The 19,731-nt window shown below is 37.6% G+C and overlaps 1 protein-coding gene across 2 annotated transcripts in view; it reads left to right on the top strand.

Moving 5' to 3' along the window:
* Positions 1–19,731, top strand: part of DGKI (diacylglycerol kinase iota) — a 405,374-nt gene that overhangs the window by 209,017 nt on the left and 176,626 nt on the right. For both annotated transcript variants that reach the window (XM_069461741.1, XM_069461740.1), the window contains exons 9-12: positions 1,881–1,955; positions 2,425–2,523; positions 9,583–9,665; positions 11,531–11,591. In XM_069461741.1, the coding sequence (XP_069317842.1) occupies positions 1,881–1,955; positions 2,425–2,523; positions 9,583–9,665; positions 11,531–11,591 (318 nt within the window). The remainder of the gene's footprint in view (positions 1–1,880; positions 1,956–2,424; positions 2,524–9,582; positions 9,666–11,530; positions 11,592–19,731) is intronic.

Raw genomic sequence — 19,731 nt, 5'->3', positions numbered from 1 at the left:
GCTCTTCCTCCGTTAAACAAAGGTTCTCAGCCCTGGTTACATGACAGAATTGCCTGGGGAGCTTTTAAAAAGTATCCTGGCCTGGGCTTCACCCCAAATGGATTAAATAAGAATATTTGATGGGGTCCAGGAATGAGCATTTCTGAAAAGCTCTCTGGGTGATGCCAAAGTGCAGTGATGGTTGAGGGCCAGTTAGAGCATCATTAATTAACACCAAATAGATGTTGCTTTTGCCAGCCTAGTAGTTTCCAGCATTCTTCTTGGATCATTTGGCTGATTACACTTTTAAAGATTCCAAATCGTTTTTCTTCCCTTAAAGCCAACTGAAATTTATCAAAATATAGCAAATACTTTTATAATGCAAAAATTTTCCCAGTGAGGGACATGATAAAAGATCTATTTAACCAGGAATTCAGAAATTTGAAGATCTATTTTCAGGGGAAGTATAGTCAATAGTGAGTAATGGAGAATCTCCTGAGGTCTAGCAACCATGAGCTTCAAGATTTCTCTTTTTCTGGTGAAACTCTGAGATCCTGAAGACACTTTCGGTTAATCTAAAGGGGGGAAAAAAAAAACCTTGGGACATATGGTGGTTCTTGAAAGTTTCTCTCCTGTTTGGTAAACACAAGTCACAAATGAACTTATTTTTTTCTAAATCCAAGTCAAAGGAAAAATAAAAGCTAAATAGTTTGATCTTGCTAATTTAAATGCACTACTATATGTACTTTAGTCTAAAGTTGATTTTGAATGTTTTAAGAAAAAAGAATACTCTAAAAAGTAGAAGAATAGATATCTAAATTTCTTCCAGTTGTTTGGAAACCTTTTTAACTACTCAAACAATGCATGTGTATTCACTTATATAAACTTTTAAGTTAAGAATTATGCATTTCTAGGCATTTAACACTTTGTTAAACATCTGCTATATGGTCAGGTAATATTTTGCCTTTGTAAAGATGGCAGTCTAGCTAATGATTGATTCTTCACTAATTAAATCTGTTTTTGCCTTTTCTTCAACCAGTGAGTTTGATCTTTAAGACAGGTTCTTCTCAAAGCATCTGTATCAAATATTAGGAGTAAATGGTTAGGTGAAGTAATCACAAAGTTGTGGTCCATAAAATTTCTAGAAAGAGCAAGACAGGGAAAGTAAATTTGGGGTCACTATATTTCAACAACTTTGAGGCACTTCTACGAGAAGAAAAAGTCAAGGCTACCAGGGGAGGGAAAACTTTAAACCAATGAGTCTTTAGACAGAAAAAGAAAGAGCAATGACCTCCACCCAACTATCATAAGTAACTTAAGGTGAGTATTATCCCTGCATTTTAAAAGTCAGACATCAATGCTGAGAGGATAGTTGGATCATAAATTTCCATTTGGGTCAAGAGTCATTTTATGACTATTAGTAGAACAGATCATTTAAAGAAGTAAACAGAGAAAAACAAAGAAAAAGAAAAACATGAAAAATGGCCTCCTTTTTTACATTTTCACATAGGTGATCTCCATACGAGGAGATGAACTTGAACTTGGTTGGGCGGGAGACGGACCTGGTTGGGCGGGAGACTGGAGCCCCTCAGAGAATTTGGGATTCTTCCATTTTTACTGGGAGGGTTGGCAGGTATAACATGTGTTGTTATGTGAGTCCATGAGAGCCTCTGGGGTTCTAACTCCCTGCCTCTCTGTGTGGTGGAGAGGCAGTTGCTCACTCTGAAGCACTCGACTGATTTCTGTCTGTGGCTTACCCATGAACAGTGGCTTGGAAGTGTCAAAGCATGAGAGCATGCAGTTGAACAGCATGTGCTGCCGTCATCTCTTACATGGTTCTGCATGGGAAAACTCTTGGGCTGGCTGCCTTTGAGCTCAGGTGTTTCCTTCTTTCCCTACAGAACTCTCTGAAGGCTTCAAATCGGAAAAAGAAGAGAACAAGCTTTAAAAGAAAAGCCAGTAAAAGAGGAACTGAAGTAAGTGTTTCAGAGCTATATTCCAAGAAAATGCATTTTCCTTTCCATAGCCTACTCTGTCCTACCTGATCTGGTCCAAGCTTAGTTGTCTGATGTATCTTCTACCACTCTTTTCTCCTTCACTGCACTCTAACTTCACTGGAACTCTTTCTGTTCTTTAAAAAACAAACAAACACACACACAAACATTAAAACTCCAACACCAAAAAACTAACCTCTGTACTTACCTGGAAATGTTATCCCAAGATGATGATGATGAGGATGAAAGCTAACATTTCTGGAACAAATTATAATTTGAGATACTTTGTTCCAAGCTTTACATGGAATGTCCTGTCAAGAGTCAGCCCTGGGAGACGAGATGTAGGTTTTTTTAGGTAGTGATGGTGGTGGTGGTTTCCTATTTCGTTTGCCCTGGGGCTGCCTCTCAAGCCCTGGATGTATATCCTAACAGTGCTGCTTGCTTCTTTCAGCAGGAAAACAAAGGTCGTCCTTTTGTGATAAAACCTATCTCTTCTCCTCTCATGAAACCCTTGCTTGTATTTGTGAACCCCAAGAGTGGAGGTAACCAGGTGAGTCATTTTTTCATAAGTATAACTTAGAAGTTTCAATGATTTCTCGAAACACAATTCCAAATGCCAATTAAAATAGCACTACCATGACCTCAAGCATTTTGAGAATAAAGAAACAGCCTTAGAAAAGTTAAGTTTAATGGCACATCTAAAGTTGAACTGCCCTTTAAAGGACAGAATTTGTTCTGGAATCTAGGTTTTTGTCTCTTCTTCCAATTTTCTTCCCACTCTCTGAGGCTTCCCTCTTCTGTGGGCTTTGATTTTCTATTATTCTCATGTGAGTTTGGATGAGAAAATATTTTCTCTATTAAGTGTATATTTTAGATTTTGGGACAAGATTCCTTGAAGTTTCACTATAAACAATTGGATATTTAAAATTCTTTAGTCACCCCATATAAAGAGTCATATAATTGGGATTGACCCAATCATTCAAGATGATGTTCTTATTATTAAAGATAAAAGGCATTATCCAGAATGTATTAATTATAATAAAGCTTCTCTTATAGGAGTTTATGATTTAAAGGAAATATCAATCCTTTTCTCTCTTTCTTCAAAACTCATGATAACTTGCTGTGTTAAAAATCTGTATTAACAATCTAGAGAAGAGGTAAAAGAAATGTGTTGTAAGCAAAGAAACCATTTATTTTTAACATCCTGAATTTTTGACTTATTGAGTGACGATCTTCATATTGTAATGATGATGATAGCAAGGCTGTCACTAGAGGAGGACCTAGAAATGGGTTTCTTTGGAGCAAGGTTTAATTCACTCCAAACCATACTCATTCTCTTGGGATGGTGTCTATATAACCTATCAAGGATTAGGGATGTGTTTGGAAACCATGGAACAGAACAAAGCAAATGTAATTGGTTCCATGATTTTGGTTACCTGAGCACCACATACTAATTAGCACCAAATATATTTTATCATGATAATCCACATATATAAGGAATTTATTAAATCATTATAAACTTTTTCCCCCCAGGGCACACAGGAGCTTGTAAGTTATCTATGCCTTTAAGGAGCTGACAACCTAGTTAAGATACAGCCTGTTCCTGTTCCAATCTCTGTATAAATTGTTAATGACAGGGACTTCAGAGATTATCTAATGTTGTTTCCTATTTCACTAAATACAAAACAGGTCAAGGAAGCTTAAGTGAATTTTCTAAGGACATCTTGTTAATGACACTAAAGAGGCAAATGGAAAAAAAAAAAAAAAGCAACATTAACTGCATGTGAGTTCTAAATTGAGTGGCTCAGGCTACAAGCGCTGTGGAGTTTCAGAGGCAAGCAGTGACTTGGGAGTGGTAAGGAAATGGTGTCATGAAAGTAGCTGTGAAGTGGCCAAAATTGAAGATGGGCACTACTTAGTTATCAGGGGAGAGAATATTGGAGGGGTGTCTTTTTCCTTCATTCTACTGGAGCAAATGCCTATTTACCCTTCAAGACGCAGGAGCACCTTTCTGGAGCATTTCTCAAAATTAATCACTCTGGCCACCGTGCTCCTATAGCCCTTGGTACACACCAGCATTATGTGGATTGCAGCATTAGTGCTCTCTGTGTGTCTGCATTGTTATGATATAGGTGCACCTTTGAATCTATGATTTCTAGAACACACAATGTAGTTAAATAATTGTAGAATAAATAATATGAATAGAAGAACACATTTTTGATGCATAGTACTCATTTGAGGACAATATGGTAAGTGGAGCATGCATAAAGATTATTGGAAATGTGATTAGATATAGATTAGAATGTTTCTATGGAATAATGTCTTAAAACCTTTGCATGTTTAAGGTTGAGGATCTCAGATTTGTTCAGTGGAAACGGTTTCTGCAGTTTAAAGTGTTTTAGTTTTAAAAATCTTCGGTTTGTGAAGAGAGTAGTAAAATGATTGAATTTAAGGTGCATGTGGTTTGGTTGTTAGGGATCTTGTTAAAATGTAGATTCTGCTTCAGTAAGTCGGGGGTAGGCCCTGAGAAGCTGCATTTCTAACACGCTTGCAGGGGATGCTGTTACTGCTGCTCAGAGGACCACACTGATTAGCAAGAGCTTACCGTGATCAATACAGAAATATTTTTATGTTAAATCCTGAGTTTTGTCTTTTAATAATTTACTTGTTCCACTCATCTACTTTTAGATATAAAGCACTCCCATCTCTTTCCCTCTTTGAAACTTAGGCTTTAAACTTTTTTTTTTTTTAACTTAGTCTGCGGTTCTTTATGTAAATTATTAGATGATATTGCCATCTACTGGCAAGAAAAATGCTTGTAGCTATTTTCCTCATACGTTATTTTATGTGGAAGGAATATTTTTAACGTTTTGAAGAAATATATTGGGATGAACATATAAAAGCAAAGCTTCTTTTTACATTTCAGAATATTACAGGAGTATAAATATTTTGATTACATGGGATACATATAAATACATATAGATACATATAAATATTTTGATTTGCTTTGTGCGGTTTGAGTGGAAGTTATGAGTATGCCCACGAACATGATAGAGTGTACTGTACCTAAATTTACCTGTCCCCTCCTCCTCCCTTCTACCTACTTGAGTTTTGCTGCCATAGGTGTACCTGGGTGTTGATCGATTAGTTCCAGTTTAATAGTGAGTACATGCGTTGTTTGTTTTTCCATTCTTGCGATACTTCACTTAGAAGAATGGTCTCTAGTTCCATCCAGGTTGTTAAAAACGGTATTAGTTCACCATTTTTAATGGGTATGTAGTACTTCACAGTATACATATACCACATTTTATTTATCTATTCATGTATTGATGGGCACTAGGGTTGACTCCACATCTTTGCGATTGTGTATTGTGCTGCAGTAAACATTTGAGGGCACACGTCTTTTTGATAAAGTGACTTCTTTTCCTTTGGGTAAATACCCAATAGTGGGATTGCTGAATCAAATGGTAGGTCTTTGAGGTATCTATATACTATTTTTCAGAGGTTGTACTAGTTTGCAGTCCCACCAACAGTGTATAAATGTTCCCTTCTAGCCACATCCACGCCAGCATCTGTTGTTTTGGGACTTTTGGTAAAAAGCCATTCTCACTGGGGTTAGGTAATACCTCACTGTGGTTTTGATTTGCATTTCCCTGATGATTAGTGACGTTGAGAATTTTTTCATGTGTTTATTGGCCATTAATCTATCTTCTTTTGAAAAAGTTCTGTTCATGTCTTTTACCTACTTTTTTAAGTGGTTGTTGATTTTTTTTTTCTTGCTGATTTGTTTGAGTTCTTTATAGATTCTGGTTATCAGCCCTTTATTGGATGTATATTATGCAAATATTTTCTCCTATTTTGTAGTTGTCTATTCACTCTACTTATTGTTCCTTTGGCTGTACAGAAACTTTTTAGTTTAATCAAGCCCCATTTGTTAATTTTTATTGTTGCTGTGATTGCCTTTAGGGTCTTCTTCATAAATTCTTTGCCTAGGCCAATATCTAGAAGAGTTTTTACAATATTTTCTTCTAGAATTCTTATAGTTTCATGTCTTAAGTTTAAGTCTGTCATCTATCATGAGTTAATTTTTGTGAGTAGTGAGAGGCACGGATCCTGTTTCAGTCTTCTACATGTAGCTATCCAATTCTCCCAGAATAATTTATTGAATAGAGATTATTTTCCCTGGTGTATTTTTGTCTGCTTTGTCCAAGGTCAGATGGCAATATGAGGATGGTTTTATATCTGGGTTCACTGTTCTGATACTTTCATCTAATCTCTAGTTTTGGGCTTAAAGTTTCTCTCCTGGGCACTCATGCTTCTCAGTAGACATCTCTGTCAGAGCATTTACCATGGTTAATGAGTTAATTTGTTTTGTATTGGTCTCTTTCCAGTAGATTCTGAGCTCCTGACTATATGTATGGGTGAAGAGTAGGAGCCTAATACATATTTATTGAATAAATCACGTATTCATTTGGGATTGTTTGGAGCCAGCTTGAAAAAATTATTTCTCAAACTCTTCCTTCCATTAACTTATTTTCCTCAGGCCTTTCTTATTGCCTGGCCAGCTGTTCTTTTCATAATCTAGATAATGCCTACATGACATAAACCAAGACTTAGTCACATAGCAGAATGTTTCAGCCTACGCTAGAGTTAGGATGCTTTGATGAAGATTGACGAGCTGTCCGAACTGACCCATTCTTAATTGCCTCTCCATACCCCAAATGATTATCGTTATGTTTTCCTTTATGAATAATACATAGAACTTCCTTCTGAGTGCAAGATCATCTCTGTCTTGGTCATCTCTATTCTCCCTCCTACGACTGTGCCTGGCCTTAAGTAGGTGAATTAATAAATCTTGTTCATTTCCCTCTAGAACTATCCACCTGTTTTCTAGGAAGTTGTATTTTCCTATTACATCCTCTCCGTAATACTTGGAGCTGCAAAGAATAATTTTTTTTTCACCTCTTGGGAATATCCAATCTCAAAATATCTAAAAAGTTTTGTGGTCAATGAGGTATTATATCTACAACAGCACACATGTATTAGGATTTATGTGTAAGCTATTTTTTCATTTAGAGAAAATTAGACTCTTGCACAAAAGTTGCGGCTTTTGTGTTTGGCATATAACATGTGATTGACAGCTGTGAGAGTGTTGGGGACTTATTAGTGAGTGACAGGTGTGTAAATGATTGAGTAGATTTAATCCTGCCATTGAGAAAGAAACAAATTACCCTTCCTTGGTGAATTAGTATTTGTCAAACCATTCAGTTCTATTTAATAAATTACCTCTATTAAAGCTTTTAAGTAGCTTAACATAGAGGTAACAGCGGAGTTAATAGAACTCACTCAAATGTATGAGTTAGCCCTTTTTCTCTCCACCTGCTAGGATTGATTTTAAAAAATGCCTTCATTCAACACTTCTCATTTTTGCTAATAAATATATTTTGGAAAGGAAATACTTTTTAAAAGAAATAATTATATCATGCCTGCATGTCAACTCTGATAGAGTGGCCATGCACAGCTATGCAAGTTACCCCTACACACTGCTGGGGGTATCACTCCAAGGGACTGCAATGGAAGTGGCACCTCTTACAGGTGTGCAGTGTATAGCCTGTCAGACTTGATTAATACCCCTTCCTCAGAAAGATAAATTGAGATAATTATATGTTCCAACTAACACAAATTGAAAATGAGCAAAACCAAAACTGTGTGGCCCCTGAAATATTTTTGAGAAATTTCAGGTTAAGAAAAACAACCTCTCAATGCTTTTTAGTTTCACTTTTTGAAAGGCATTAATTACCTAGTATTATTTGCTTAATAGGAGAAGCTGAAATTGAAATGTGTACTCTACCATAGCAAAGGTGGAAGGGAGTAATTAGCATCAACAATTCAAACTGCTTTAGGAATCTAAAAATGACCAATTAATTTTCTAGCAAGTCAATTGGAAATGTTTTATAAATTGGTTGGTTATTAAAATGATCCTTATGTTACCTGTCAAACACAAAAGATTCTTTGAGATAATACTGAACACATTTGATAGCAAGGCCCAGTGTAAGAAGAAAGAAAATTATCTACTATTTAGTTAGTATACGTATTTAAACCTATGTTTGAATTTGATAAAAAGCAAAATATGTCTGAAGGATTAGTTGTAATAATTAAGGATATAATGTTATTCCTAAAATTATAGTGAGCACATGGTAAAGCAGAACTTTTAAATTATAGGTTTAGATGGTACATGAAACAAAAGACCTGCACTGGCCTCTGTAACAACTGGCATAACAATGCGATAATTATAAACTACACTTTAGTGCTCACACCCTCAAGTGTAATTTAATGAACGGATTAACAAGAAGCAAAAAAGAAAGACTAACATTTACAGAGGTCTGTTTTGTGCCACATACTGTGCTGTTACTGGTTCATTTAGTTCTCATAATCACACTGGAAAGTAGACATCCCTTCCATTTTAGGTACTGTATTCCTGCAGGATCATAAATGCTCATGATTACCCAGTTAGAACACCCAAGTTAGTTCCGACTCAAACCTCATGCTATTTCTACTATGTTAGGATGTTTCTTAAATACAGTATATCATATATACAAACTTAGGAATATTTTAGGAAAAAGCAATCATGATATCTGCTAAAGGAACAATATTTATAAGTGACAAACTCTGCTCAATGAGTCAAATATTATTTGATATGATTGATCCTACTTTATTTTAAAGCTCTTTTGGTATGGCTTGATAAAAAGATCCTTCCTTCCTTTCTTGTTTGCTCAATCCACAGTAAGAAATGATCTCTATACCTACCTTGCGTCTGCCATAATGATCATCTCTATAAATGTCACAGTTAGTTACAACACTCCAAAACGGTTCACGGGAGAGAGAAGTGTTTGGCTTAAACAAATCGATATAAACATGGAGATTGAGAATGTCAAAAGGAGCTAACTAGGGAAGTTATACACACACACACACACACACACACACACACACGAGTAACTGGGAGCCTGTGATACTTCTGCATCAGTGAGAAAAAATTATTTCAATAAAATCATACTTAGCTAATATTGCCCATATTTCATATTTTGCAGAGATAGTAATAGTCTGCACAATAAAGTAAAACTTAATGTTAAATTACATGGGCTGACAAATAACTTCCTTATATGGATTTTTATAGTTTAAGTAATGATGGTAAAACTAATAGATATATTATTCATTAATCACTTATTGTATGTCAGACACTGTGATGTGCTCCTCAGGCATTGTTGCTTTTAATCCTTGCACCAAGTCTGTGAATTGGGCATTCTTGTCTCCATATTAAAGAAAAGGAGGGCTGAGCATAATGAAATTAAGCAACTTGCCCAGACTTATGCAGATTAGATAAACATTTAACCTGGACATTCAGTCTGTGTATGTCTATAGCAAAAGCCCATGATTTTAGCTACTTTTCTTTACTGTTTATAATTAGATATTATTTTAGAGAACAGGTTTGTTTGTTTATTTATTTAGAGACAAGGTTTCACTCTGTCACCCAGGCTGGAGATTTTTATTTTTTAAAAGAGCATTTATTATTGGGAAATTTCTTCCTATTATTGCCATTTCTTTTTAACAGGGAACCAAAGTCCTGCAGATGTTCATGTGGTACCTGAATCCACGGCAAGTCTTTGATCTTTCTCAGGAAGGGCCAAAAGACGCGTAAGTCTGGAAATACCCTCCATGGTCCATGTGTGTTTTAGGCAAGTGAAAGAACTTTCTGCTTTAGGGTCGAGTTTCATTACTTGATTACCTTGCAAAATACACCTTTCATGTACTTTCTCACCTGTGCTCTCTTTTCTTTAAAACTCCTTCTGATGTTACCCTTTACTCTTCATTGAATTAGTTCCCTTCAAAACATGTCTTCTCAGTTGTTAACTCAGGGAATACTTCTAGTGTGTTTGCTGTGTATATATACATACATATATATGCAGCTATAGATTATTCACAGCAAGTCTGTGAATTGAGAAAGGACTCATCATTTTTCTATTTATGCATGTGCAACTTTGGAGATGCACACTAACGGGAGTGGTAAGTGTGTGTTGCTGTAGAGGGCGGCCATACTTGTTTATGAACATTTGAGTTGGAGGGTGTGTGCGTGTGTGCGAGAGCGAGAGATATTGATTGATTAATTGATTATACCTATGGACTCCACACCAGTGTAGGGGAGACATTTTAATTCCTGCTCAGTCCCTTTTCTGAGCTTCTCAGAAATCTCATTTTCTGTTTTTGTTACAAGCGTTGAAAATAAAGTCTAGAGGTAGGTGACGCATACACTGTTTCTTCTCTTTGGTGGAGTGGCAAGTATTGGGACAAGCAGGGACCCTTCTGCTGTTGTCCAGCTCCCTGTTTTAAATTTATTTACTCGGTTCAGATGCTATCTGATAAACGTTAGAACAGAAGGGACACCAATTATTTTTTAATAAGTGCAATATCAAAGGCGAAGGAATGTCAACTCAGATGAATTCTATAGAAATAGTATTCTCATGTAAAATGGATAACTTACATATTTTAAGCATGCAGGAGAACACAAAATATAAAAATTAAGTTGTCATTCTCTGAATCTATGACTTTCTTTGCCACTAGAGTCTGCTATAAGACTTCTGTATTTTTTTCTTGTATTTGTGCTAAGGCAATTCTGCTACCTGGGCTTGTGCCCTTTTAGATGATTTGTTTTTTTAAGATTTTATCGAGTTAATTAGACCTTAGGTGAATGCTTCATAAGTCACCATAAAGGATATGACGGCACAAAAAATATTTTCAGGAAAAAACATATTATTTGATTTAAATAGGCGATGTTTTCTAGAACAGAGTCATCAAGCAAAAGATCTAGCAGGGGCAGTGTCACTGCATTTTCTTGAGACCCAGCAGGAAAGATAAAATGATCTAAATTCAAGCAGGCAAATTTGAAGTAAAGAAAAACCAGTCTTCCCACTTTGGGCGGAAAGTATAAGTAGGGGTGTGAGTGAGTGAGCTGAGAAAGGGACCACATGGACTTGTGCGTGCGGTGGTGGTGATGGTGCGAGAGGACCCTCCCCACCGCTAGGAAAAGGATCTCCTAGGGTTAAGAGTGGAAAGCATAGGTTTCAAAAAAATAAAAAGATCTGGGAAAAGCTAATAAAATATAAGGAGGAGACGCATATGGACTATTGATTACCAATTAATGATGATTTACTTTGAGAAAGGAGAAAGAAAAGGAAGGAAGGAAGTCAAAATTAATGAGGAAAATAATGTGTATTGACACATTAATAGAAATTATGAGAAATAAAACTCTAGGACATCCTAAAATCCCTGAAATTCCAGTGTTGGCCATTTAAAAATAATGGTTTCTGCCTTCTTGTGACCATGTCGTTGGAGTCGTTCCTCCTGCCGTCAGCTGGGAGCTGGTTTCGATGGCTTCGTCATCCTCGTGCTTATACGTTTTCTCCAGTGGATGCCACGCCCACCCATTTAATCCTGCGTTTTCTCTCTGCTATAGCCAGTAATGTGTTCTTTTGTTTACTTTTTCTTCTATTTTTCCTTTACAGGCTCGAGTTGTATAGGAAAGTACCAAATCTGCGAATTCTTGCCTGTGGTGGGGATGGAACGGTAGGTCTTTGAAAGAGAATCCAGTTCTCTCCCTTATTTCTTCTTTCTTCCCTATTGTTTTTCTTGTGACGGGAAACATTCTCCATTCCCAGTCTTTTCAATCCCCTAAAACATTACATTTATCTCTCTCCTGTGAATCACAGCCCCTAAGGGTAAGAAGGAACTTTGTTCCTATCCTCATGGATACGTACTTGATCTTTCTAAAGTATACTGTGCTCCCTCAACTATACTATATAAGGATGTGGTCAATTAAAACGAAGATTATAGATGGCTAAATTCCTTAAAAAATAGGAAGTGGCCTATTTCCATTCTTAATGACTGATCACAATGAGGAGAAATGTGTACAAAATTAAATTATTGCATTATTTTTTTACTAGAGGAAATAAAACTCAGAATTCTGACTAACATTGTTTTGCATTAAAGATCATTAATTGGTCCCATTTATACACATTTTTCAAGAAACAGCGGATGTGGAATTGGGCTGAAGTTTAATATCATAGATATATTTTCTGTTTATGTCTCATCTGTTTCTCTATTTGGCCTCTACTTATGTTGGAATATTTAGCAAAAGTAAAGAATTGAGAATTGTGACATTTATATTGTATTGTCTCATGTCTTTTTCTTTTGGGTTTGGAGTCTAATCTCATTAGGATCTAGGATTGTATTATGAACTATCTTTGGCTTTTCTCTAATCTTTATAATTAGAATGTTTTATTCTCAAAGGCAGCAGCAAAATCAAATTTTATCTCTCATAGCACGTAAGCACTTTATATAGGATTGGATACACATCATATACTAATAAGTGCAACTAGAATGGAATAGAACAGTGATTCTAGTGGTCCCTCAGATAGTCTTTGGAGAGAAAAACATTTTTCAGTTGGGAAAATGTGTTAACCATTCTTCAAGAGTCATAATACACATTACCAGCTTATCAAATTCATTATAAAGTCTTAACAGCAAAGAAGCCAAACTCATTTAACTTTGTTTAACCCAGTATTCTTCAAAAATTATTTGGTCATGGAACTTTTTTCCCCATTATACCAATTAAATTTCAGTTGATTATAGTATTCAAGGGAGCTAGGGGATATGCTAGTGTGGAATTTTCTCAATTTTCTTTAGTAAGAATTATATCCAAATGAATCCTCTAGGGATAGATATTAATATACTATGTTCCTCCTAACTTAACCATCCCCCAGATTAGTTATCTTCAATGAGAGGATAAACTCATTGTGACTTTTTACTATACCTCTAGTTATCTTCCTTATTTTAGAATCTACTTGCTTTCCCATGTGACTTCAACATCCCACTCACATCTTTTTTGCTCTACATATCAATGACAGCAACAGACAAGTTGAGGATATATAATAGTTCTTCCTCTTTCTTAACTCAAATCCACATCACCTACCTATTATGATACATCCCCAAATCTTGAACTTTATTGTTGCATTGGATGCTCCACCTCCAAAATCTCCCCGTCTCTGCTGAACCCCGTCTCTGCTGAACCCCATCACACCTCCCCTTCAGTCTCTCTTGTTCTCCCTTGTTCTTGCTCCTTTTTTCTTCTTTTCCTTTACTCTGCAGATATGTGCAGGAAGCACCGGGCCAGGTTATGTAGTATTGAGACACTCTCTGCAATTAGATAAGTATTTGAAAACATGGGACCTCAAAGCACAAAGGACACAGAGGGAAAAGAGCCACATCTACAGAATTGTGAAACACATAATTATGGAGGCTGAGCCAAAGTCCAAAAGTATAATGAAAAGATAGAAAAATAGAAGGGCAACCCGTAGTCTGTTCTGTCAAGTATAAAAACCAAAAAAGGAGTTTAAAGAAAGAGGCAGTGGTTAAATTTAATTTTTAAGGAGAGATGAAGAATTACCGTTGAAATTGGAAACTAGGAAGTAACTGGTGGTTTCAAGAAAGCAGTTTCAGTAGAGTGTCTGGGACAAAACCCAGAATGATGAGTAAGGGAAACTTGGTCCAATCTAATGAACTCCTACTGGCCAGATCCAATTGCAGTGCTGGGCATCTCAGAACTCTCTGATGCCTTTGTCACCCTCCTTCGTGACATATAGACTATCTATTTCTACTTTTCTTAGCCAGTCTTTTCTAGCATTTAGTCATTAAATATGTCATAATTAATGGGTATTCTACAAAGCTAAATATTTCTTTTATGTGTTAAATACTTTTTCCTCATAGGGACCTTATCTAGATGCCTAACTTTGGTTTTCACATGTTTCCACGTAACTCACAAATGCACTAGTCACTTACACTTGGGAGTCCGACAGCCACTTGTATTAGGCGTGCCTAAAATAAAAGTAGTATATTTACCCTGGAGTTGGTGGCGCATACTTTTGGACTGATTATTTTTGTCAGTATTAACATCTGTAGTCCAATCACTCAGTCAAAACTATTTATCTTGTACTGTATGTAAACCTTACGTAAACTCAGATTTTACCTTGCAAAAATAAAGTGTTTTGTGAAAAGCATGGTATATGAAATGCTTATCATGGTATGTGATTCATATTTTTGGTTTCATTAGTTTAGAATATAAAACTTTTAATTTCGGGTGGAGGCAGAGTTTACATAAAGAGGAGGCAGCCTGATGAATTCGTGATGAAAAACTGCTGGCTTTGGGCAAGTGGAGTATGATTCTCGAGAGTGTCAGGTATATATTTAACATAAGCACTGAGCTTTTAGTGGGTGAATGTATCTATCACTGTAGAAGCTGTCAGAATCCTGACAGAATAGTGACAAGACTCAAGGAGGAATCCAAAATGGAATATTTTTGATTGATTAGAATGAGGATATCTCTTAACCATATTAGTTTAAGTGTACAAAGTATTATTTAATATATAAAAAATTTGCATTACTTTGCAAAAAAGTTTTTAGGCTTCAATAATTAGTTACTTAAGTTGTATGTTTAAAAAAATACAAGGAAGCAGAGTGATATATCTCCCAATAATGCACTTGCAGATGGAAGAGGTGATTCTGCCACTACTTCTGTGACCTTTGGCAGGTTCCTCAAGAATGACCTCAGACCTTCGTGTTTACAAACGAGAAAATTGCTCTTAGCCACGTCGTAGTTTTTTATTCTCTCAGTTCCTTGGCCGCATTGACACCTATCCAACTCTGCATGGATGTCACCCTGCTGAAGTATTGATGAGCGCGTGAACTGAGGCCCTTAAAGCACACGTAACCTCGTATGGCTTCTTTAGGTGTAACCCATGACCCCCGCTCTCTGGCTTCTGACTTTGATGAGTGGGGCTGGAGTCATTCTTCAGTTGGCTGAGTTTTATTTCAGCCACAAGATCAAAGATGGGACCAGACCATCTAGTACCTGGGACTATGTGACAACATCCAAATTTTGCAAACCAGGTACAAAGAGGCTACACCATTTTTAACCTCTTTCCAAAGGCCTGGAATTAAATTGATGTTAGCCATCCACTTCTTGGTTATTTCTTGGTCAGTTGGCCTCCCTGGATGAGGGGACGTCATAAATAGTAGGAACCCTCATGCCCTCAACTCACCATAGTCAAGGCAGGGAAGAAAGTGTTATTTTCCTTTAACTCACAGGACAAGCAGATCATTCTAAGCCCCCTTTTCCCCTCAGCCTATCTACCTTATCCTCTCTCATGAGTGAGCTCATAGTACACTCTCAGTGTATATTCTTCATGAATAGATACTATAAATCTACATTCTATTGCAAAAAAAAAAGCTTATAACTTGATTATTATCTTGATTTCTTCTTTTGTGCTAATTTTAAACACATTTCTTCTAACACATGGTGACTTTGTAAACTATTAAGTGCAGGCAGTGCAGGCATAAGTTAAAATATCAAAAGGAAGAATCATAGTGGCCATATTAGAAAGGGTCACCCAGCTACCCAGTACTGTGTCTTGATTTTCTTTCAGAGTTTGGAAATGCTACCCTTGTTTTTCTTTGATTTCTCGATATGAGTGGCCTTCACTTTTTGACCTGCATATACTACATGGCAGTGCAGCATGTATCTGCTCTGTCTGAAGAAAATATCAGTTCGCTGTCATCTCCACCTCTCGGCCACCTCTAATATTAGTATACTGCAGAATGAAAACATTGCTCAAAATGCACTCGGTCAGCGTTCAGTGACGGCTAATACTGCAAGTGGACAGGTGGTGGCAGCATTGGCCAGCTGCTGCTGTGCATGGCACTCAGGGACAGCATGGAGGGCCTGGTGTTCTCAGTCTGTCAGCCCTGCTTTTCCAAGGAAGGAAGGAAAGAGCTCTGTAAGCTGGAAACTGATTTGACTCGATCAGGGTAACTTTCTTCAGTTCTGGTGGAAAATATGCCAAGAGCTACGTGTTGCAATTAATTAAATAATTTAATTGAAAGGGCTCTGAGTGAGCTGGTGGAGATGATTTGGGGAAATACTAAAGCTCTGTCAAACACAGTCCCTGCCCAAGAACCTGCAGTGCAGTGTGCAGTTGGACTTCAGCAGGAACAAGGTCCTGATTATTGAGAAGGGAGAGCTCTCAGTAACAGCTTTGGGGGCTTAAGATTTTCTGTATGTTTGTTTCTGCTCTTTTTTTTTTTTATAAAGAGATGGGAGTCTCCCTGTGTTACCCAGGTTGGCCTCGAACTTCTGGGCTTAAGAAATCCTCCCACCTCAGCCTCCTGAGTAGCAGGGACTGCAGGCACACACCACTTTATTTTCTTTTTCATAGCCCCTTTCTACCGCAAAGAAATTTCTTGGTTTGATGGCAGCCAAAGCTGGGACTGATTTATAAACTTAGGACTGAACTTTTCTTTAAGTGGGGAGACAGCAAGAAGGCATTCTGCTTCTAGGAAACTGGGCCTTTACAGTGACATACGGGAAGAGGAAGACAAAGATAGCTGAATCACAGTAGCTGGTGGTAATTTGGCATTTGCTATTTGCCAGGCACATGCTAAGCAATACCTATACTTAATTGGTAAAGTAACTCTAAAAGGCAGGTAGTATTATTATTTTTGTTTTACAGATGAGGAGCAAACTTAGATTAGGTGTCTTGTCTAAACTCAACCAGCCAGTATGTGATAAAGTGGGGCTCACTCCAGGTCTGTGCCCTACACCCCTACATCATGCTGCCTTCTGAGGAAGCTGGTTGTTGGGGAGTGGGGATACAGCTATTGGCCAAGAAAAAGTTTTCAGGAGCTGTGAAAGGACAGGTATAGGCCCACCTCAGCTGAGGAACTATCAGCCTAACACTGTTTGTCTGTGAGAGAATTTCAAGACAAAACAAAATCTGTGCTATGAAAGGCAGGAGGCATTTGATGACTCTAAGGGTGATGCAGCGATGAAATACAAGATTATCTGCTTATATACAGAAGAAAATGAAATATTTGATCATTGGACTACGGAAAAAAAGGAGATAGAATATATTTATCCAGTTTGTAAAGTAAATCAATTGGTAGAACGGGGAAGCACCTTTGTATTCAAATCATCTATACTTTTTCTGCGTTGGCCAAGTGTGAAAGGAGCAGAGCCGGTGAGAAATCCAGAGGCCCTGAGGGCTTGTGCCATTTGTGGAATCATAGTGAAGTATCACAAAAATGTATTTATTCATTTACTTATTTATTTTGAGACAGGGTCTCACTCTTGCCACCCAGGCTGGAGTGCAGTGGCGTGATCATAGCCCATGGCAGCCTCGAACTCCTGGGCAAGCGATCCTCCCGCCTTAGCCTCCTGAGAAGCTGGGACTACAAGGGTGCACCACCACTCTTGGCTATTTTTAAAAATGTTTGTAGAGATGGGGGTCTTGTTTTGTTGCCCAGGCTGGTCTTGATCACCTGGGCTCAAGTGATCTTCCTGCCTCAGCTTCCCAAAGTGCTGGAATTACAGGTGTGAGCCACTGCACTGGGCTCCATGAGAACTCTTGACAGCCTTCTCTGGGAAATCCATAGGACCAGAGCCTAAGAAGGTTTGAAATGAGGGCAGTTATACCTATCAGAGGGTATATTAGGTATATTAGAAGACACAGCATCAATTCATGGAAGTTACAGGACACTTATTTCAATGTCATTTGGAAATTATTTGTATTTTATGGGCAGTGAATTAACGCCCTCACTTTCCATCTATTTTGGTATTAGCATTCCTCATGAGATTTGGAAATTTGCTTTGCAAGCTTGTCTTCAGAGGAAGTTGTTTTGTTTGATGTTTACTTTTCTATCTCTGTATCAGGTCACTACCCCTTTTCGGTAGTTTTGAATTGTCTCCAGAACTTTCAGACTAGAGCTGGGTTTTCTATAGGTTCCTAAGGCTCTCATTCTGGGCAGAGGTCAGGGATACGTCAGTGAGCTCATGGAAGTTGGGCCAAGCACTTTCCAGGCTTCTTTTGGCCACAACAGGTCTCAGCTTTCTCTGGGCCATGAAGGCCAGGCTGGAATTTCACACTCTGTCCAGTCTCCTCCTGCCTAAGAGGGAGGCCAGCTCCAGGACAGCTTGCCACCAGCAGAGGGCACACTTTTGCTTCCCTTTATTGGACAGAAGCCAAACTCTGCTTCCTCTGCCTGTGTGCAAGACCAGGAGTCAAGTTTGATCCAAACCTTACCCGGGTTTTGCCACTTTGTTTCTGGCCCATGAAGATGTGTCTTTTTTTTTTTTTCTTTTCTGTCATTGCTGTGTCTGGTGTGATATGGAGTGTTGACAGTGTAAACTCATAGCATTATCTTTACCAAGAAAAGAGTGACATCTTTCAAGTAAACATAAGGAGAAAAATGTCTAATTTAAATCTACCCAAAAGAAAATGGATTTATGTATAAGTGCAAATCATAAAGGGGAGGTTGATTATCATCTTTCAGAGAAGTTTTAAAGAGAGTACCTTCTTTTTCCTTCTCTGGACGGGATGTTGAGTTAGAGTTCTACTAAATTCCGTTGCATATTTGTGAATCTGTTTCCACTCAGCACTGTTTCCATCTGTAGTCAGTGATCTCTGAGGGATGGGCTTTCTGAGTGTTTATGTCCTTTTTAATGACCTATAAACCCCCTTCTTATAGTTTTTTAGGGCTATCTACTTTTACTGTGTTTAGTTTGTGCTTTTAGCAGCACACAAACAATGTCGAACACAGTCATCAGAACTAATTTAGGATCAGGCATTTCTGTTTTCTTTTTACTTCACTAGCTGTGTTGATACTATGTATAAAAAACAAGACTAAAGATGCTCTGTGTCAGAACCTAAGAGTTTGTTTACCAGTAAATTGCCCAGTTTGGGGGAATGGATAGATTTTTTGATACTTTTATCCACCTGGATTTCTACTTACCACCTTAGGTGAACACTGAGGTACGCTTTTTAGAAGGTAAACACACAGTTTTAGATTCCACTGATAGGTGAGTTTTACATCCTGGGAAGTCATTTTTGTGGAGGAGAAAAGATTTTAGACAGAAGTCGAGAGAACTGCTACTGCTCTGACTCTGCCACTTCAAATTGTTTAGTCTTGAGAAAATTATCTAATCTCTCTGCACTTCAGTTAATAAATCTGCAGGTTCACTGAATTTGATTAAGCAACTTCTAAGGTTTCTTCAGCTCCAAAGTTTCCAAAATCACATGCCACTCCCTCTGGGATGGTCAGACCATATCCAGAAGTGGATTTAGGTCTTTATTTACAGGCTCTGTAAACCGTGGCAGGTAAGGGGTTGGCCACTGGTGTTGGGCGTAGCTGATTCTGAATGCTAGCTCTAGACATAATGCTACCACATAAACAACGTGATATTGAGGAGGTCACTTAACCTTCCAAGTCTCAGTTTCCCTATCTATAAAATGGGAATGAAAGTTATACCTATCTTATAGAGTTGTCTTGGAGTGTAATAAAATAATTCATTAAAGGACTTTGCTCAGGGACAGTACATAGCAAGCGATCAGTATGTCAATCTTTTTGTTACTATAAACTCTTTTGAGAGCAGTGTTTCTGCCTTATCTATCTTAGCCTAGCTTATTTATCTCTTTATTTCAATTGCTTAGTTCTGGGTTTTACATGTAGTAGTGTTGCACAAATGTACTGTTATAGTATTATTTTCAAAAACCATGACTCCCATATAGACATAGATGAATGCATGTCAAAAATTTGCTTGGGCCGGGCGCGGTGGCTCACGCCTGTAATCCTAGCTCTCTGGGAGGCCGAGGTGGGC

Source organism: Eulemur rufifrons, chromosome 29 (genome assembly GCF_041146395.1).
Source record: "Eulemur rufifrons isolate Redbay chromosome 29, OSU_ERuf_1, whole genome shotgun sequence".
Taxonomy (NCBI): Eukaryota; Metazoa; Chordata; class Mammalia; order Primates; family Lemuridae; genus Eulemur; species Eulemur rufifrons.
This window is presented reverse-complemented; position numbering and strand designations above follow the sequence as displayed.